This window comes from Condylostylus longicornis, unplaced genomic scaffold, assembly GCF_029603195.1.
Source record: "Condylostylus longicornis isolate FDR11 unplaced genomic scaffold, ASM2960319v2 ptg000055l, whole genome shotgun sequence".
In the NCBI taxonomy this organism is placed as follows: domain Eukaryota; kingdom Metazoa; phylum Arthropoda; class Insecta; order Diptera; family Dolichopodidae; genus Condylostylus; species Condylostylus longicornis.
The window spans coordinates 11,455,270-11,473,312 of NW_026578024.1; the positions used below are offsets into that span (position 1 = coordinate 11,455,270).

General features: G+C 30.3%; 1 protein-coding gene across 2 annotated transcripts in view; it reads right to left on the reverse strand.

The window, feature by feature from the left end:
- The window catches only part of LOC129611820 (probable cyclin-dependent serine/threonine-protein kinase DDB_G0292550), a 164,057-nt gene that overhangs the window by 13,129 nt on the left and 132,885 nt on the right, over positions 1-18,043 (reverse strand). For both annotated transcript variants that reach the window (XM_055525194.1, XM_055525195.1), the window contains one exon: positions 10,555-10,708. In XM_055525194.1, the coding sequence (XP_055381169.1) occupies positions 10,555-10,708 (154 nt within the window). The remainder of the gene's footprint in view (positions 1-10,554; positions 10,709-18,043) is intronic.

Genomic DNA, 18,043 nt, shown 5'->3' on the forward strand with positions numbered 1-18,043 from the left:
ATTGAATCAAGTTTTTTAGAGAGAGAGAAAAAATTGTTCCAAAATGAGAGTAAAATTTCACTTTAATAGATCATGAAGCGGTAACGAATTTATCAGAACGGCTATGAGTAAATAATGCGAGAGAACGAATTCAGCTGAAATTGCTAAAGCTTGGAAACTTAGAATTTTATATAATTTTAGCACTTTAGGATGATTATAAGTGGGTTTAAATTTTCATAATCCAATTAAAACAATTGAAATTCATAATAATTTATTTTTTAAAAATAAATCCTTGTGACAATAAAGTACAAACAATAAAAAATATTTTAGTAATAAAATTTTAATCTTTTTCTTGTACTCTTAATGTGTGTCACTTTTGAAAACATTTAAAAAAAAAAAAAAACAAAACATTTTTTGTTTTCTTGTCGAATTACTCCTTTTTATTTGTGTTTCTATTTTTGTTTTGTTTAAAATAATAAACATGTAAAATACATGAGTAATTTAGTTATGTAAATATGTATGTAATTAAGTGATGATGTCAAAAATATAAATTATAAGATAATTATGAATATGGTTTTTCTTTCTATCTTCAAATTTTATTCTTTAATCTTTTTTTTTCAAAATTTTTGCATTCATTTAAATTTTTTTTAAGTATAACTTTATTTTAAGAATACAAAATATTGTGCATAGTTTTAATATAAAGGATTATTTTATAAAACAATAAAGTTTAAAGGATTTTCATTTAAAATGCTTTTAAAAGTAATAAAAATAAAATAATGGCATTATTTGCTTGTAAAATTAAATGTACAATAAATGAAATTATTATAATAAAATCCATATGGAAAATTCTAAAATGCTATGGTAGAAAATGTAGGAATATGCATTCATTTTATGTTGAACATTGAAAAGGAAATTTTTTTAAGGATTTTTGCAATTGCTTGCGATTAATTTTTGTATTTGAACACAAACTTGTAAATTTTCATATAAGTGATATTTTTTTGAATTTTGTTACCTCACTTAATTCGTGTCCTTTAAATCTTTTAGTATCAATATTGTATTCATTTTTATTGGTCTAAGTGTTATCAAACTTAATTCAACTTTTTCATTTAAACTAAATATTTTAATATTTAATATGGTTTAGGTGAAACGTAAAAAACTCCATTCTTTTATATTAAATTTTGTATTGCAATATTGTTTTGTAAAATCTAAAATATTCAATACTTTTATACAAAACATAAATAACCAAATATTTATTACATAAAACGTAAAAAACTCAATATTTTAATACAAAATGTAATTAACCCAATATTGTTTACATAAAACGTAAGAAACTCAATATTTTAATAGAAAACGTAAATAACCCAATACTGTTTACGTAAAACGTAAAAAAACGCAATATTTTCATGTAAAATAGATAATATAAAACGTAAATAACCTATTATTGTTTACATAAAACGTAAAAAATTAATATTTTAATACAAAACGTAAGTAACCCAATATTGTTTACTCAAAACGTAAAAAACTCGTAATTTTAATAAAAAATGTAAATAACCCAACATTTTTTACGTAAAATGTAAGAAACTCAATATTTTGATACGAAACGTAGATAACCTAATATTATTTACGTAAAACGTAAAAACTATGTACTTTTATTTAAAACGTAAATGACCCAATGTTGTTTACACAAAACGTAAAAAAATTCAATATTTTGATACAAAACGTAGATAACCTAATATTATTTACGTAAAACGTAAAAAACTATATACTTTTATATAAATCGTAAATAATCCAATATTGTTTACGAAAATTGTAAAAAATTTATATATTAATACATGCGTAAATAACCCAATTTCGTATTATTGCAAAACGTAAATAACCCAATACTGTTTACACAAAACGTAAACAAATCCAATATTTTAATATAAAACGTAAATAACCCAATATGGTTTACGTAAAACCTAAAAAACTCAATATTTTTACAAAAACATGTAAATAAACCAATATTGTTCACGTAAAATGTAAATGACTCAATTGGGTGTACGATAAATGTAAAATGCTCAATATTGTTCATTAAAAATTTAAAGTATTCACTATAAAACCTTAAACAAAACTTCTAATTTTACAAGATCCTTGATGATTTTCGAATTATAAGATGAAAATTTCAAATTATATTGAAAATCTGAACAACATTTCAGTATTAATATTTAAGAAAACAAAAAGTTCAACTCAAAAAAAAAAATTCCGCAAAAAATTTTAAGGGGAAAACCCAAAATTAAAATTTTACATTAAACCTTTAAAAAATTAAATTTAAATTTAAATCTTAAATTTAAAACATAAATAATTCTTTTCAGCATTTCTTAAATTCATAAATTATTTTTTTATACTTATATGATGTGTAAGTAAAAATATTTTTTACTCATACGAGTACATGATGAATAAAAACCACCAACTTATCAACCACATTTCCTTGCTCAATTTAACGAAGCAAATAATAACAAAAACTAAGAGAAAAAAACAAGAAAAATACAAACGAGAAAAATTATATTCTCCATTAATTTTACTAGTTTACATTCATTATTTATCCATATTTAATGTTATATACTAACAAGATGTAATCATTTTTTTTAGTGATAAAATATTCATTTCAATTCATAAACAACATAAAATGAAGTGTTTTTATCATAAAAAGAAATAAAATCATAAATTTCTTAAAAATTTTCATCCTCTTTAAAAAAAAATATTCCTTTATATTATCAGTTGAGTATAACACTTAACAACACATTGAATACTAGTATGGCTTTCTTACTTCAGACATTTCATATTTCTCTTTTTTTTGACTCTATACACTAAAATTTTTCTTGTTTTTTTTTTAAATTGTTTTATTTTTATTTTGTTTTCTTTGCTTTTTTTGTCATTCAATATTGCCATCTTTTTCTATTTCATAATTTTAAATTATTGCATCAATTCAAAACTTATATAATGTTATACGAAAGAAAGAGAGGTGTACCTATAATATTCATACATTGTATATATTTTAATGTATGTAAGTATTTGTATGTGTACATTTCCTCAGACACCACTTAAATTGAAGAGCATTTTGACCTAAAAATAACATCAAAAAAAAGAACTAAAGAATTGAAAAGAATAAGACAACAAAAATACGGTTTTTTTCCCTTTCTTTATATTTTTTAAAAGATTTTTTGTTTTTCACTACATTTCTCTACCAAATGATGATAAACTTTCACTGAAAAGGATACTTGAAGACTTGGCAACTATAATAATAATAAACAAGGCTTTTTTTTTGTTTAAGAATAATGTGAAGTTTATGTAAGAATTAAGATGAACAATAGGACATTCAGAAATATGGGTCTGGAATGGAGCTGAAGCTCTTTTTGATCACAAACGAAGGTCACCATTTACATTCGTATGAGGTATGACTCATCTTGTAAGTTTTCTTCGGGTATTTTTTTCGGAAATCAACCCAGTGTACACCCACGAAAATTTCAAGAGCGGCCTGGAAAAAGTTAAGAAAAATATAATCATGTGAAATACCATGAGAAAATGTTGCGGAGCCCTTGAATTTCTGTTCCGCGAAATTTTTGACAAAACCGGTTTTCCCAAACTCCCATAGAATGTCAATTAAGTTCTGAGAGATTTAAAAAAAATTTTTTATTTTATTTTTATGTCATTGCGCAAATAAAATCTAATAGATTGCTCAAAAAGGCCTCATTTTCCGCCAGTTTCCCAATTGTGTCAGAGAATCGCAGAACTTTACTTGCTTTTATTTTCTAATTTTTTTATAAATCTTTTACTATAAATTTTTCATAGGTGGATTAGCGATTAGTATGTTACACGTGCTAAAATTTTTAGAACAAGTTATGCTTTTGCTTGTAGCTCAAAAAGTCAAATACCATTTCCACTCTTGATCTTCAAAATGTCTTAAATATAAATTCCCAAATTTTACATCAGTTGAATCATAAAAATTTTAATAATAATGAATGCAATACCAATTCTTCTATAACATTCCATTTTATTTCACATGATTAAGAATAAAAAAATAAGCAAATAAAAAAGAAAAATCATTATCCTTTTTTCACATTTTCATTTTGTGAGATAAAACTCAAAAAATAAGTCAAAGAACACAATTTCAGCTATTTAGTTAAGAAAAAATAAAAAAAAGAAAATATTTACTAAAAAAAACTACATGAAACCAAAAAGAACCAAAAAATTTGGTCCCAGTTTTCGCATCAGTAATTTTTCTTCTTATGATTTCCATGCATTCATTTTTTTTTTGTGTATAATACAAGCAGCCGGAAAAAAAAATTTTTTTTTTTTTTATAAAGTTTAAATGAAAATTCATAAGCCAAAAATATTGAAATAAAACCAAAACTTGAAAAGTAATATGCAAAAAAAAAGATGAAAAATGAAAAACCATACCTTGATGGATAATAAAAAAACCGGTTTTGGGACCACTTATTCAAATTTAACCTGATACAATCAAGAAGAAAGAACATATTATACACAACATAAAAGAGAACGATATGGAGGGGGAACAAAGAATGAATGGGAGAGAGTGAGAGAACGGAAAAGAACACATTGTTAGTTTTTTTGTTGTCATTTCTTTGTCAGAATAGAATCACTTTTTTTAGAAGGGGCATTCTCTTTTCAGAGAATAACAATAAAAGCAAAGAACAAAAAAATTTGATACAAAACATAAAAAAGGAAAGTAAATCGCTATGACGTCACAAGGGAAAAATTGATTCCTTCTCTTTTTCGTTTTGTTGTTGTTATTGTTTTTCTTTTATTATTTCTCTTAATAAACTAAATGGAAACGTAAATATTTTTTGTGTATGTTTGTGTATATATAGAACTTTTGGGTATATTTTGTACAAAGTTCAAGGATTTATTCTTGTATATTCATAATTTTCTTATATTATAAATAGCTCACGTATGTATATTTGTATGCACACTATACCGAAGTTTCATACTTTTAATACTTGGATTATGTAGTAAGGTGTGTCACAAAATAATAATATTATTATACCGGGCTTCGTTTTTATAAAAGATGGGGGAGCATATGTTTTAAGTACCTACAAAATTTATGTTAGGTATATGATTTCATATTATCTTTAAAGTAAGTGTTACCAAGTTTTTTCTAAAGTGTCTCATAAATATTTTGAAAAAAGAAGTTTGTATACAAGATTTTAGTGAAAATAATTTTTTATATGTTAGTAGAAGTGTTTAAAATAAAAAAAAATTTTAATAAAATATTCATTTAATATTAAGATTTAAGGGCTATTAAATTTTAATATAAAGTGCATTTTGAGCATAAGTTGTTAATCTAACTGATGAGTTGTTCTGTGAATATTATAATGAGAATGAAAGAAGTGGAAGAGAAATTATTATAATAATAGTTCTAACTGTTGCCCATTTAAGGCAAAGTTAAGATGTTAAAGTATTGTCGTTCTTAACACTATTCATATAAGTCATAAATCAAGTTGTTGCATATTATTGTATATCGTAAAATTGTGTTTTCATATTTGGCAATTCTTACAAATTTTTTTGTCAGACTAACTAATTCATGTTAAATTAGATTACTCGTAACGATTTTATTTAGTTCCCTGCAGATTATAGTTAATTTTCTGTGATAATTAAATGCAGAAAAGACTACACATGTTAAATAAGCATTTGAGATAAACTAATGGAGGCAGTTGCTCTAAAACTTCGTTGGGTTTCGCATTCTGATTTAGATTTTTTTAATTTTAATTAGATTTATTTTCGCAAGTCTTTTTTAAGGTACCTTGAAAGTGGAATTAAATTAAAGAATTTTGTTAACAACGTTTGAAGAACAGCAATGTTGTGAATTTCTAAGGTATGCAAGTGCGTAATTTAGTATTTTTAAGAAAGTCTTATGTAATATATAAATTTTGGTTTACAATATATGAAAGTCCGCCTAAATTACCCTTGTAGCTGTTTAATTCAGCCTTTAAAATTGAGTGTTGTAAAAAAAACATGTGCTAGATTGCAAGTGATTTATATGCAATTCCAGCTAGATTTCTTGATTCAAATGAAATGAACCCCATGTTTTAATTTTATTAATATCTTAGTGTTTTTAGGATCAACTTGGTTTTTGATAAATAAAATCCTTTTTTTCTTATATTTTTTGGGGTTTTATTGTTAATGACTTTTCTTCTTCTGCATTTTAATTTTTAATAAGCATTATTAAAATTACGTGGAAAAATTTCATTTATTATTTAATGTTAATGAAAATATTAAGTAAATATTTTTTGCTTATTTAAGATTTAAAATAAGTAAAATTTAAAAGAAAAAAAAAAGAAATATATTGACATTGTGTTTTTTTTGTTATTTTAAGAGTAAAGTGGTTTTAAATTCATACAAAGCCTTTTTAGTTTAAACGTTTTTGCTTGTTTAAGAATTTTCATTTAAAGGAAAAATTCTTGAAATTTTTCATGGAATTATGTGATTCTTCGTTGCTTAAGTGTCTATATTTAAAATTTTAAATTACCGAAACTATGAAAATAGCTAGTAGAGCTTGTACCTCCTTGGGGCATTCCACCTTGTCGTGGTGGGGGGGCTTATATAGGACTAAAGAACCCAAGAGCGATGTCGGCGGATACTGTATATCTTTACAGTGTTTGGCAGGTGCAACCACGCCGATAAGGTCGAGGGGGAGGTCTGAAAAACCAAGAGAATCCCACAACTCAACTATTATGAAGGATGTCTGAAAGGAGTGTTGAAGAGCGTGCTGAGATATCAGCACAAATATCGTCCGGATCTACGACGGGCGGCGAGGGCTTGGCCCCAGGTGGGGCTAAGTCGCCAGTGGGACCGTACTTCGGAAGGTGGCTCATCCAACCAAGGACAAAGCCGAGGTTAAGAGGGACCACTTCCAGAAGAGGAGGGGACGTTCCGACGATGGTATTCTCCCGAGCACCTATAAGAAAGCGAAAGGCACAGCTTCGCAGATGGGGGATTGGAGGCAGGTTGCCATCGTGCATGAGAGCGACCCGGAAGGCCGGTTGGATCATGAAAAATGGCAAAGGCTGGAAGAAAGGATCCAGGTTGAGCTAGTGGAGGTGTTTTCATCTGGCTCAGCAGATGATCTCATTTTCGATGGAGCTGGATGGGATGGAGACTACAAGGTGGTAGCGGGAGGGGGCCAAACTACGGGCTGTCCCTAGGTTCAATGTTGGAAGGTACCGGAGGCCGAAGCCGTGGCTGTGGGTACCCAAACCCTACGTTGCAGCGGAGAAAATCCTCAGGCTACTGATTGCACAGAATCTGGAGCTCGGGGCTGAGGACTAGACTGTGGTTAAGGAGGACTCTCGGAAGGAAACTGGACAACACTTCCTTCTGAGCATAAATAGGAAATCGGTGCCCTATATGGAGAAAAATGGCGGATTGGTAAGGTTCAGCTTATCCAAGGTGATGCTTAGGATTTTTGGGGCGGGCAGTTCGGGAGATGGAGGTTATACAAGTCAATCTCCATCACAGTAGGGCCGCTACTGGCAATTTTGTGGGGTACATGAGCGCTAATGGCATCCACATTGCGCTCATTCAGGAGCCGTGGTTGGATGGAAATGCGAGAATACGGGGCCTGAGGCTTAAGGACTATGTCCTGTATTACAAAATCGGAGTAAGTAGACAGAGATCTTGTATTTTCGCCAGGAAGGAACTAAAACTTTTAAATAACTTTTGTGACGGCGATACAACTGTGGTGAGGTGGGAGAGGAAGAAGAAGGATTTGCCTCTTCTTCTTATCTCATGCTATATGCCCTACGATAGCAAGGCAGAGCCGCCGCCGGGAAAATTTAGAAAGGCTATCAGGAAGTGGAGACACGATGTACTGGCTGGGTGTGATGCGAATGCGCGCCACACTCTATGGGCTACTAATTTAGGCACCTTAATAGTCAGTAACTGGATGGTATCGGAGGATAAATCTGCAACCGGAGGTGGGGGCGCTTTTTAAGAACCTCCGAAGGGCAAATTGGGATGGGTCCTCGGCGGCCCTGGAATCTGACATCACTGGGCCGGTACATGAACTGATAAGAAGAGGCAAGTCAATTGACAATGCGGTTGAGTGTCTGAGTGCGGCTATGAGGAGGGCCTTCGAGGCCAATTGCCCAATTAACCGCGCTGCAAAGTGTGGTAGGCCACCATGATAGTGTAACGAAATTAGTGAATCCAGAAGGAAAGTGAAGAGGCTACATAATTTGGCGAAGCGGGGAAGCAACCCATCCATGTGGGAAGAATATAAGAAGGAACTGAGGGCTTTTAAGACTACTATCGGGGGAGCCCCTGGTACCTGGTTTTGTTAAAAGAGATGATGGTACTTGGGCTGGCTCTAGTATAGAAACGTTGGGGTAGCTGATGGAGGTTCACTTTCCGGGATCAATTCCCGAGGAAAAAGGCATAGCAAAAGCTAAGGTGGTTCCGAGGAGAGGAACGGAGACTGTACGAGTTTTAGGTAAAGAAATTTTTACGGGGGAGAGGATACAGTGAGCTATTAAGTCTTTTGGCCCCTACAAGTCTCCGGGAACGGATGGGGTGTGGCCTATTATGCTGCGGAGGGCACCGAGAGTGATCATTGCTTGGTTGATGGTAATTTTTCGTAGCTGCCTGTATATGGGGTATGTTCCTAGAGAATGGAGAGAGGTAAGGACGGTTTTTGTGCCGAAGCCTGGTAGGAGTGGTCACCATGGAGAGGTTAGTGGAAAAATTTATAAGGAATGAGGAAAGGGAGTCGGGTCTGTCAAATGACCAGCATGCCTACAGAAGAGGGAGATCTGTGGAGACGGCACTCCACGCGGTGGTCACGCAGTTGGAGGTGTCTCTGCAGTACAAGGATTATACATTGGCTGCTTTCTTGGATGTTGAGGGTGCTTTCAATAATGTAAAGGTTTAAGCTATCGTGGGAGCTCTTGAAGATGTAGGAGTAGAGGAGGGCGTAATCAGGTGGATAGAGCAAATGCTTACTACTAGGATGGTTGTGGGCGAGTGGGGCCCAAGTAGGGTGAGGATGCTAGTGGTGAGAGGCACTTCTCAGGGGGGGTTATGGAGGGTTATCTTAGGCTCATGAGGGATAGTAGATGTAGAGTTACTGCCTTTGAGGATGATGTGGCAATCCTGGTCTCGGGTAAATACCCGGAAGTACTGAGTGCAATATTGCGGGGGGTCTTGATAGACTATATGTTTGGGCGCGGGGGTGCAGTCTTTCAGTGAACCCCGTAAAAACTGAGCTGGTGTTGTTCACGAGGAAAAGGAAGGTGTCCTGGTTTGTCCTGCCTAGGATGGCGGGAGTCGAACTAGGTTTGGCGGGCTGTGCGCGATACCTGGGCGTGATTATGGATAGTAAGCTGCTGTGGAGGGAAAACATAGAGAATAGAGTAAGGAGGGCCACGACTGCGTTGTTTGCCTGCAAGGGGGCGGCTGGTAGACGGTGTGAGTGAGTCCTCGAGTAGTCTACTGGTTGTATGAGTGTGTAGTTTGGCCTATTCTGACGTATGGGGAATTGGTCTGGAGGCGAGCGGTGCTTCGGGATAGGGAAAGGGGGAAGTTTGAGAGGGTGCAGCGTATTGCGTGTATTGGGGTGACGGGTGCATTGCGTACTACACCCACTTTGGGTTTGGAGGTTATTCTTGACCTGGATCCGCTGGGTGAGCAGGTAAAAGCGGCGGCTGCGAGGAGTGCCTTGAGGTTACAAGCGATGGGCATACTTAAAAACAGGGAATACACACACAGTAGAATTCTGGGATGCGGCCTATGGACGTTAGGTCTGATTTTGTTGTGCTATACACCGACTGGAGGGTTGATTATGGGGTGGCGGTTCCTCAAAGGGAGGATTGTAGTGTGGGGGGTTATGCACGCATGAGGGGTTATCCATTTACACGGATGGTTGTAAGACCATGGACGGTACGGGGGCGGGGGTCTTCTCCAAGGAGTAAGGGATGGAACTATCGATTGGGCTGCCTGAAGGATGTGGGGTCTTCCAGGCAGAGATTTTGGCGATGCTTAGGGCGGCGGAATTGGCTGCAACAAGACCGGTGGGGGATTGCGGCTGGCAATTTTTGTGGATAGTAGGGCGGCGATTGGGGCCTTCGAGTCCTATTCGGTTGGGTCGGCTTTGGTGGGTCGATGCAGAGGGGAACTTAGGGCACTTTGTACTATGTGCAGGGTGACTGTGTGTTGGGTTCCCGGTCATAGCGGGATACGAGGTAATGAGATAGCAGATCATCTTGCGAGGGTTGGGGCTTCGCCAGGGAGGTTGGCTGGTTCGGATAGGGGGGTCTTGTGTGTCGAAGTGCATGGGGGTTATTGCGTGTTTTCTGGGGGTTGCCGACGGGCCTTTTTCTGTTGGCCTAGTGCCTGGGCCTTGCGCTGGTGTACGGGTGGAGCCCACCCCCCCCCCCCCCCCTCTTACTACTACTAGTAGAGCTTGTAAGTTTTATCAATTTATTCAAATTTTGTATATTTTATGACAATGTATATTATGTCTGTAATCCTGTAGTGAGTTCAAAATAGTGTTTTAAAGGTTACATTAAAATTTTGACTTACCTACTATGCTTCTTCAATTCATAATATTTATTGTCAAAATTACTTCTATAATTTGTTTCATGTTCATTATTTGTATATTGATTATATTGATTGTATAAGCCATGATGATGACCTTCACGGCGATGCTGATGATACTGTTGATGTGGAAGCTCTTCTGCAAAAAAAAAAAAACGAAAAATTAATAAAAGAAATTTAACAACTTTAAAATTAAATTCACAATTTACGTGTTTGATTTTTTTTTGTAAATAAAAAAAATTAAAAATTCCCTATGCTAATTTTATGTTTATTTTTGAAACTAGTTAAGGTAGATCAGGCAAATCGCAGTAGGACTAATGCAAAACTATATAAAATACAAAGTTATTGTGAAAGGAGAGCGGTGAACAATAACCATTGACGATTTTCGTTGTTAACCTTAGAAGATTATCGGAACGTCAAATTCGCTGCGGTAATAACGGTCAATTCTGGGTATATTGTTCCACTGAAATAATATGTGTATTCTATATATAAATTCTGACATTAATTCGTTACCGATAATCGCTCTTGTTCTGTTTCTTGTTCAATAAATGAAATTCGTTTTTAACATATTATTGAAAATTTGGAATATATACTTCGGCAGAAGGTATTTTTTCACCAAAGCACGCCATACTTTTGCGAAAATAATTAATTTTCTTGTTGCCGATCTTACCTCCGAATACAAATCATTTTTGCTGCCCTCTCCAAAATTCAGAAATTACTTATTATATGAATATTCGTTCAATGTTGGACAATTTTAAGAAAATATTTTATTTGTTCTTTGAAAACGATCAAATAAAGTTAGTTTTAAAATTATTATTTTTGATGAAAAAAAAATTTCGAATACCACAAATTTTTATTTGATGCAATCAAAATTTGTTCCTATACCAAAATTAATTTATTAATAGGTTGTTTGTTTAAATTAATTTGTTAACAAAGTTCATGTATATTTAAGTACATTTTTATTATTTTTAAAGAGGATAAAAGGATCAAAGATTAAACAAAAATCGTAAAAAAGAGAAATTATTTAAGGGCCCTTAGTAGCAGCTTAAAATTTTTTGCTTTTTAAATGACTTTGTGTTCATAGTATGTAATTAAAGCTTCAAAGCTAAAAAAACTTTTCATTTAAAAAAAAATTATTAAAAAAATCTGAAAGTTTTATTTATAAATTATGGGATAGATAAAAGTCATATACATACTTAAAAGATAGAAAAAATATATCCACGAATACAGCCACTTTAACGTAAAATTATGGTTCAAGGAATGCGTAAAGATTATTTTTCTTTGTTCTTGTGCTTCTATCAAAATTGTATTAATATTGAAGAGTCCTGATACTATAAAATTACTCAGCGATTGAAAAAAAAGGCACCTTGTTAAAATTTTTTGATTTATTAATGTCGAAATTTTTTCTATAGTTATCTACTTACTTAATTATTATTTTTACACTTCTGTGGCTGCACGTGTATATTTAAAATTTTTTGGTGAATATTTTAATCGCAAATTATAATTTATTTATTATTATTATTAAACGCGCACTCAATATTGTAGAAAATCTTTAAATTTAAAAAAAAGAGCAAAAATCTTCATTTTCTCTGATACTAGAGTCTGTTAATAGAGACTATTTAAAATTCATTTGCTTGTGGTTTATTAAATATTTGAATTTCTTATTGTATTGATTATGGTTTGTGAAAGTTATTGTTATAAATGTTCTTAGGAATATACTTATAAAATTACTATGTAGGGTGATTTAGCAATCTGTACTCCAACATGTCCCATTGTACGGGATACAGAGTCCAGGAAAGTTCACCGGGCCCAGATACAAGGATTGTAACAAATATTTACAAATTAAGATTAGTTTCAAGATTTTTTGTGACTATAGCCGCCATTTCGATAAAGAAAAGATATTTGCGTTTGCGAAATTTCAATACTGAAGGTTCTATAAATTCTAAGATGGCTGTAATCCTGAGCGCTCATGACGTCTTAACTGTTTCTACCGAAAATAATAATTATTTTGCTATATAGTTATTTTTAAAAAATTTTAGTACTGCAACTTATGACTAAATAACTTTTGAAATTGTGTGGCAGCTACTCAATAACGACTGCCTCGACCATATCCAATTTAAATATAGTGTTCTGACATTTACTATACTAAAAATCATTTTTGAAAATTTTGAATTTAGCTCAATTAGTTTTTGAGATACTGTTGTGACCGACGTCAATACGAACAGACGGATATGCGCTACATCTAATGCAAATGCATCTGATCAAACACATACACTTATTTCTATATCTCAAAGCATTATTTCTTATCATTTCTAAATATGATTACTTTTAAAGCTAATGTACCCTTTAATGAAACTTTAGTTAAAATTAAAATTCCAATATTCCATAAAATATTTCGAAATTAATTTTTTATTTAAAATATTTGTAAAAAAACAATGCAGTTTAATTATACAAAATATTTTTTTATTTTTCCAAATTTAATGAAGTGACACAATTATTCTCTTTACAATAATAAATTTTTAATTTTTCTTTCACTTTTACATTCCACTTTTGGAATATCATCACAGATCAATGATTACGTAAGGGAATATTTCAAAAAGAAAAAAAAAATTATTATGTGTAAAAGACCTGATTTAAAAATTCACGTTATTAAAAAAATGAAAAAATAAACTGGAATTGAAAATAAAAAAAAAAGTTTTTCCTTAAGGACATTCCCTCATTTTTTGAAACTTTTATTTTTGTTTTTGTAAAAGTTGAATTTCTATAACCAAATGAGAAACAAAAAATATTAAAAAAAAATGGAAATAAAAGAGGCAAATAAGAAGGATATTGACCAACATTTTTGTGTTAGAGAGAAAAAGTATACACTAAATAACAAAAAAAAAATAACAAAAATAAAAGAGAAATCCTTTTTTTTAAGGATTCTAGTAAATTTGTTCAAAACATGAAATAAATTTGTTTTTTTTTTTGTTTATGAATCTTAAAGTGAGAAAAAAATTTACGAAATAAAAAAATGTTAACAAAAAACTAACAGGAGAAGAAAATAAAGGAGCAAAATTTCCCCAAGGATATATATAACACTTCCGGATTTTGATTAAGGACTTTTCCTATATATAAAAAAAAAATACACAATACAAACGTATACAAAGAAACCATACTTTTACTTTGTATGCAAAAAAACAAAATCCTTTTTTTTAAATTTAGTCCGGCTACAAGAGAAATGCAAAAGCAAAATGAAGACTGAAAAAAAAATTAAAAAAAAAAGAAAAAATAAATATTTTTTTTTCTTCTCTAATTAAACTTTTCTTTTAGTCCTTTAATATTTTATTTTTCTGTTTTCTTATTTAGATTTTGTTATCCTTTTTCATTTATTTTTTTTAATTTGTGTTTTACTTTTACTCCTTTTTTTTTTAAATTTAAAATTTTGGTTGCTAAGATTTTTTTTTCATTTTTTTCTTAAAATTTTTAGATTTAAAAATTTTGTCCTTTTACTCATGCGGACTGCAACTGAGTTTCAGCGTTTAAAGTAAATTGAATATGGTGTATGACAATTATCGGATTGGAAAACTTATATAGGTTGTTGCAGGTATCCTTTATTTCCAAACACAGGTATATGAATACAATGTGTACAAGTAAATAAGTATGAAAAATGGTGTTTAAAATTGTTGAAATATTTTAATTAAATTGAACTAAAATTGCATTAGGATGGGGCTCGTAAAATAACTCGTTAATAACATCACAAAGACGATGAAGAATACACAAGCATGAATAACACTTAGGAAAATAAAATTCTTTAAAGGAAAAATACAATATGAAGTTTGTTTTTAATATACTGGAAATTTAAAATAAAACTAAACCGCGAAAATAACCTTCCATATGGATAACGGTTTCAAAAAGTTCTTCGATCTGCCGCCTTCCGCCTCTGTAACCCTATTTCAAATGAAATATTATCTTTATTTAGCAAAAATATAAGCCGTTTAACAAGGCTAGGAACTGAGTTTTTGGCGCAATCTGCTGTCTCCAAAAGGTACTCTTCCAACCTCCAATTTCAAAGCAATGGACTACATGGTATTAAAATTGCACGATACGCATAATAAATCACTTTCTTGTAATTTTATCTTACTAATACAAAATTCGTCATAAACATTTACAATTTTTGTGTACAGGTACAGGTGTAATAGAATGAAAAGTTAGTTTTTCTTAAGTTTCCAATGGCGCTAATTGTAAATGCTTATTTTGCATATATGGTAGATTTGAGGCTATTTTTAACAGTAAAGTTTAATTTAGAAATTTATGTTTAAGTTAAATTTAGTGTTTAGAGTTATACAATATACTGTATTTTAATACCAAATTTGGTAAATTGCATTTAATTACTAAAACAAGAGCAGCTTCCAAATTTAAAGGGAGAAAACAGAAACTACAAATGTAGTATGGGAAAAGAACCTTACACAAATTATATTAAAGAACGCTTTTATTTTAAATTTAATAAATGATTAAATTATTGATTTTCAAAAATCATACAATAAATGAAAACCACCTCGAAAAATCTTGATGATGTGCCAAAAAAAAAAAAAATTAAAAAATACATGTGTTTTTCAAGGTAAATTCTATTTTAATTTACTTAAACGTAAAAGTACAATAGAAAATAAGCTTTTAAACCAAACACCAATGAGACCAATAGTAAATATGTAATGGAAAACCAAAATAATAAAATTACCATGCGTTTAAAATATAAAAATACCGTGAACATTTTACACAATACCAAAACAAAAAAAAAACAAAAATTCAAATCACGAATTTTATAGCTTACAACTCTCTTGTATTTTTACAATAATTTAGAAAAAGAAAAAAAAACATGAGGAAAAAATTGAAAATTTATGCTGTAAGCTTACAAATTTTTAATATTTTTGTCATGTCTAGCCTATATGATCTCACACCATTTTCCTTAATTCAAAAAATAGCAACAAAAAATTAGGCTTGGCATTTTCCATTGCGTCACAAAATCTATGCCAAAATAATTTTAAAATATTCTTATACATTTTACATATCATTATCGTATGTACGTGATAAGTATATATGTGTGTGTTTGTAAACATCTTAAATTTATGTAAATAAAAACCACAACCAAAATCATGTGGGCGTATTAAAAATGTTCTTTCTTCTTCTTCGTATATATTTGATGAGATCGCGTTGTATATTTGCATAAAACGTATGTAATGACGTATGTGTGTATGTTATACAATTCCTTACAAATATTTGGAAAATAAAAGTAAACATTTGTGTTACGTTTTCAAAATAAAAATAGAATGCTTTTAGTATAGAAAACTCTTTTAGAAAACAAAATAAACAAAAAAGAATTCAAATAGATTCATTCACATATATACAGAATAAGAAAAATAAGAAAAAAAAAAATAAAAACAATTTTTACCAAAGTATAGAATTAATCAAAAAATCCTAACTGACTGTGTTCTTTTTATTTCGTTACAGTTTAACTTTAATTATTTCAGAGAGAGAGAGAGAGAGAAAGAGAATAAAATTGAATAGAAAACATTGAAATTGTTAAAAAAAAAATTAATGTTGAGCCTGTTCACTAACGATGCTCTATATCAGTTATATGCAATTTCCACAGAGTACGGGGCAGGATTAATTGAAAAGTCAAAAAATTATTGACAATCGCATCACACCAAGGGATAATAATTTGCCAAAAATGTAAATAAAGGTTAGATTACATAGCGAATACCAATTACATAATGTTACGAGTAATATTCTTAATTTTTGTAATTTTTGTAAACCAAAAATAATTAAATTAATTTATTATAAATTGGTAGGTAGAGTATGAAAGCGAATTTCAAATTTTGGTGCAAATCTTTGAGGGTAGCACAAACGATTCAATAACATTATGAAAACTTTTAGCGGGCCGTTATGAATCGCTATACTCTTCTAACTAAATTAAGTCCAAATCATATTTTTATTATAATAAGAAATACCTATATTTCGTATCCTATTTCTTCGTACGGTAAGTTTCAGCGTCCTCCTCATACACAGCAGCCAACATTTTATTGTTTTAAAGAAGATGTTTTTTCATTATACAATATATTCATGTATATATGAGTTTATAAATTAAAGCAAAACAATATTATCTCATGCGTAAATATTTTATGTAAAAAATAAAACACACAACGAAATTTTCATCCTTGAAGTGGAAATGAAAAGAAAAAACAAAATTATTTTCTTATTGTTAATTTTTTTAAAAGTTTTTTTTTTTAATAATTTCTTAAAAAATATACCCACTTATTTTTCAATTCGCATCAAAAATTTTCACAAAACTTTTAATTATTCGAAATTATTTCCACACATAATTTTCAGAAAAAAAAACATCACAATTTTTAATTTCTTCATTTCAATCTTTACTCACTCTTCTGAGCAGTTTGCTCATGTTTACTTAATTAAATCCTGAAAATTTGATTATTTAAAATTTTATTAATTCCTCATTATAATTCCCTGTAAGTCTTAAAACTATTAAACGAATACATAATATATATAAGTTTTAAACGTAAATTAGCACAGAAAATTTATTAGGGATACTATTAATCTATCGATTTAACAATAAATCATTTAAACAAGAAAATTTTTTCATACAAATCCAGAACATATGGTCGATATAGCCAAAGAACGAGTCCAGGCAGAAAAATTAAAAAAGTTTTTTAATCATACTAGACTCGAACCAGTGTGAACAACCGCTCTCCAAGCTTGCGCTTTACTAACTAATCTACATAGAGGCATGAATTGGCAATATACAGTTATCAATAGATGACTGTATATTTCTGTACAATAAAAGAAATATACAGTCATATATTGTAATGAACGAGCACAATGAAATAAAGTTTGAACTGTGAAGCGTTTGTATAATATGTATGTGAAGCGCTTGCATAGGCTTGGAACGTACTTGATACACATATTATACAAAACCACATTAATCTATAAAAAAATTTTTGTTGAGTGCATTCATTTAACTTATAATTTTCTTGCAGACCTCAATTAAATTTTTCACTATCACAATAAAAATATTTAAAAATTTAAAAATCCATTTGTAAAAAAATTTTCAACAATTTAATCTGATTTCAAAATATTGTTCATTATTGATTGATTTTTAATTTACCGCATGTAACCATTTCAGACGACTTAAAAACATTTGCTGATTTTTTTGAGAATTTTTTCTCTCTTCCTTACGAAAATGATTGATTGAAATTGAATGAAAAGAATAAATTACTTGGTAATTTTAAGATAATTTTAAAATTTGTACAAAATAAAATAAAAAGTAAGTATAGAAACTTGTTAGCACTTTGTTAAAAAAAATTAATAAACAGAACTGGGAGAGTATAATAATTATTGTGTAAAAAAAAAAGAGAAAATTTACAAAATAAAGAGCATATAAAATAACTGTCTCTCATACAAAACAGTATTGATTGCTACA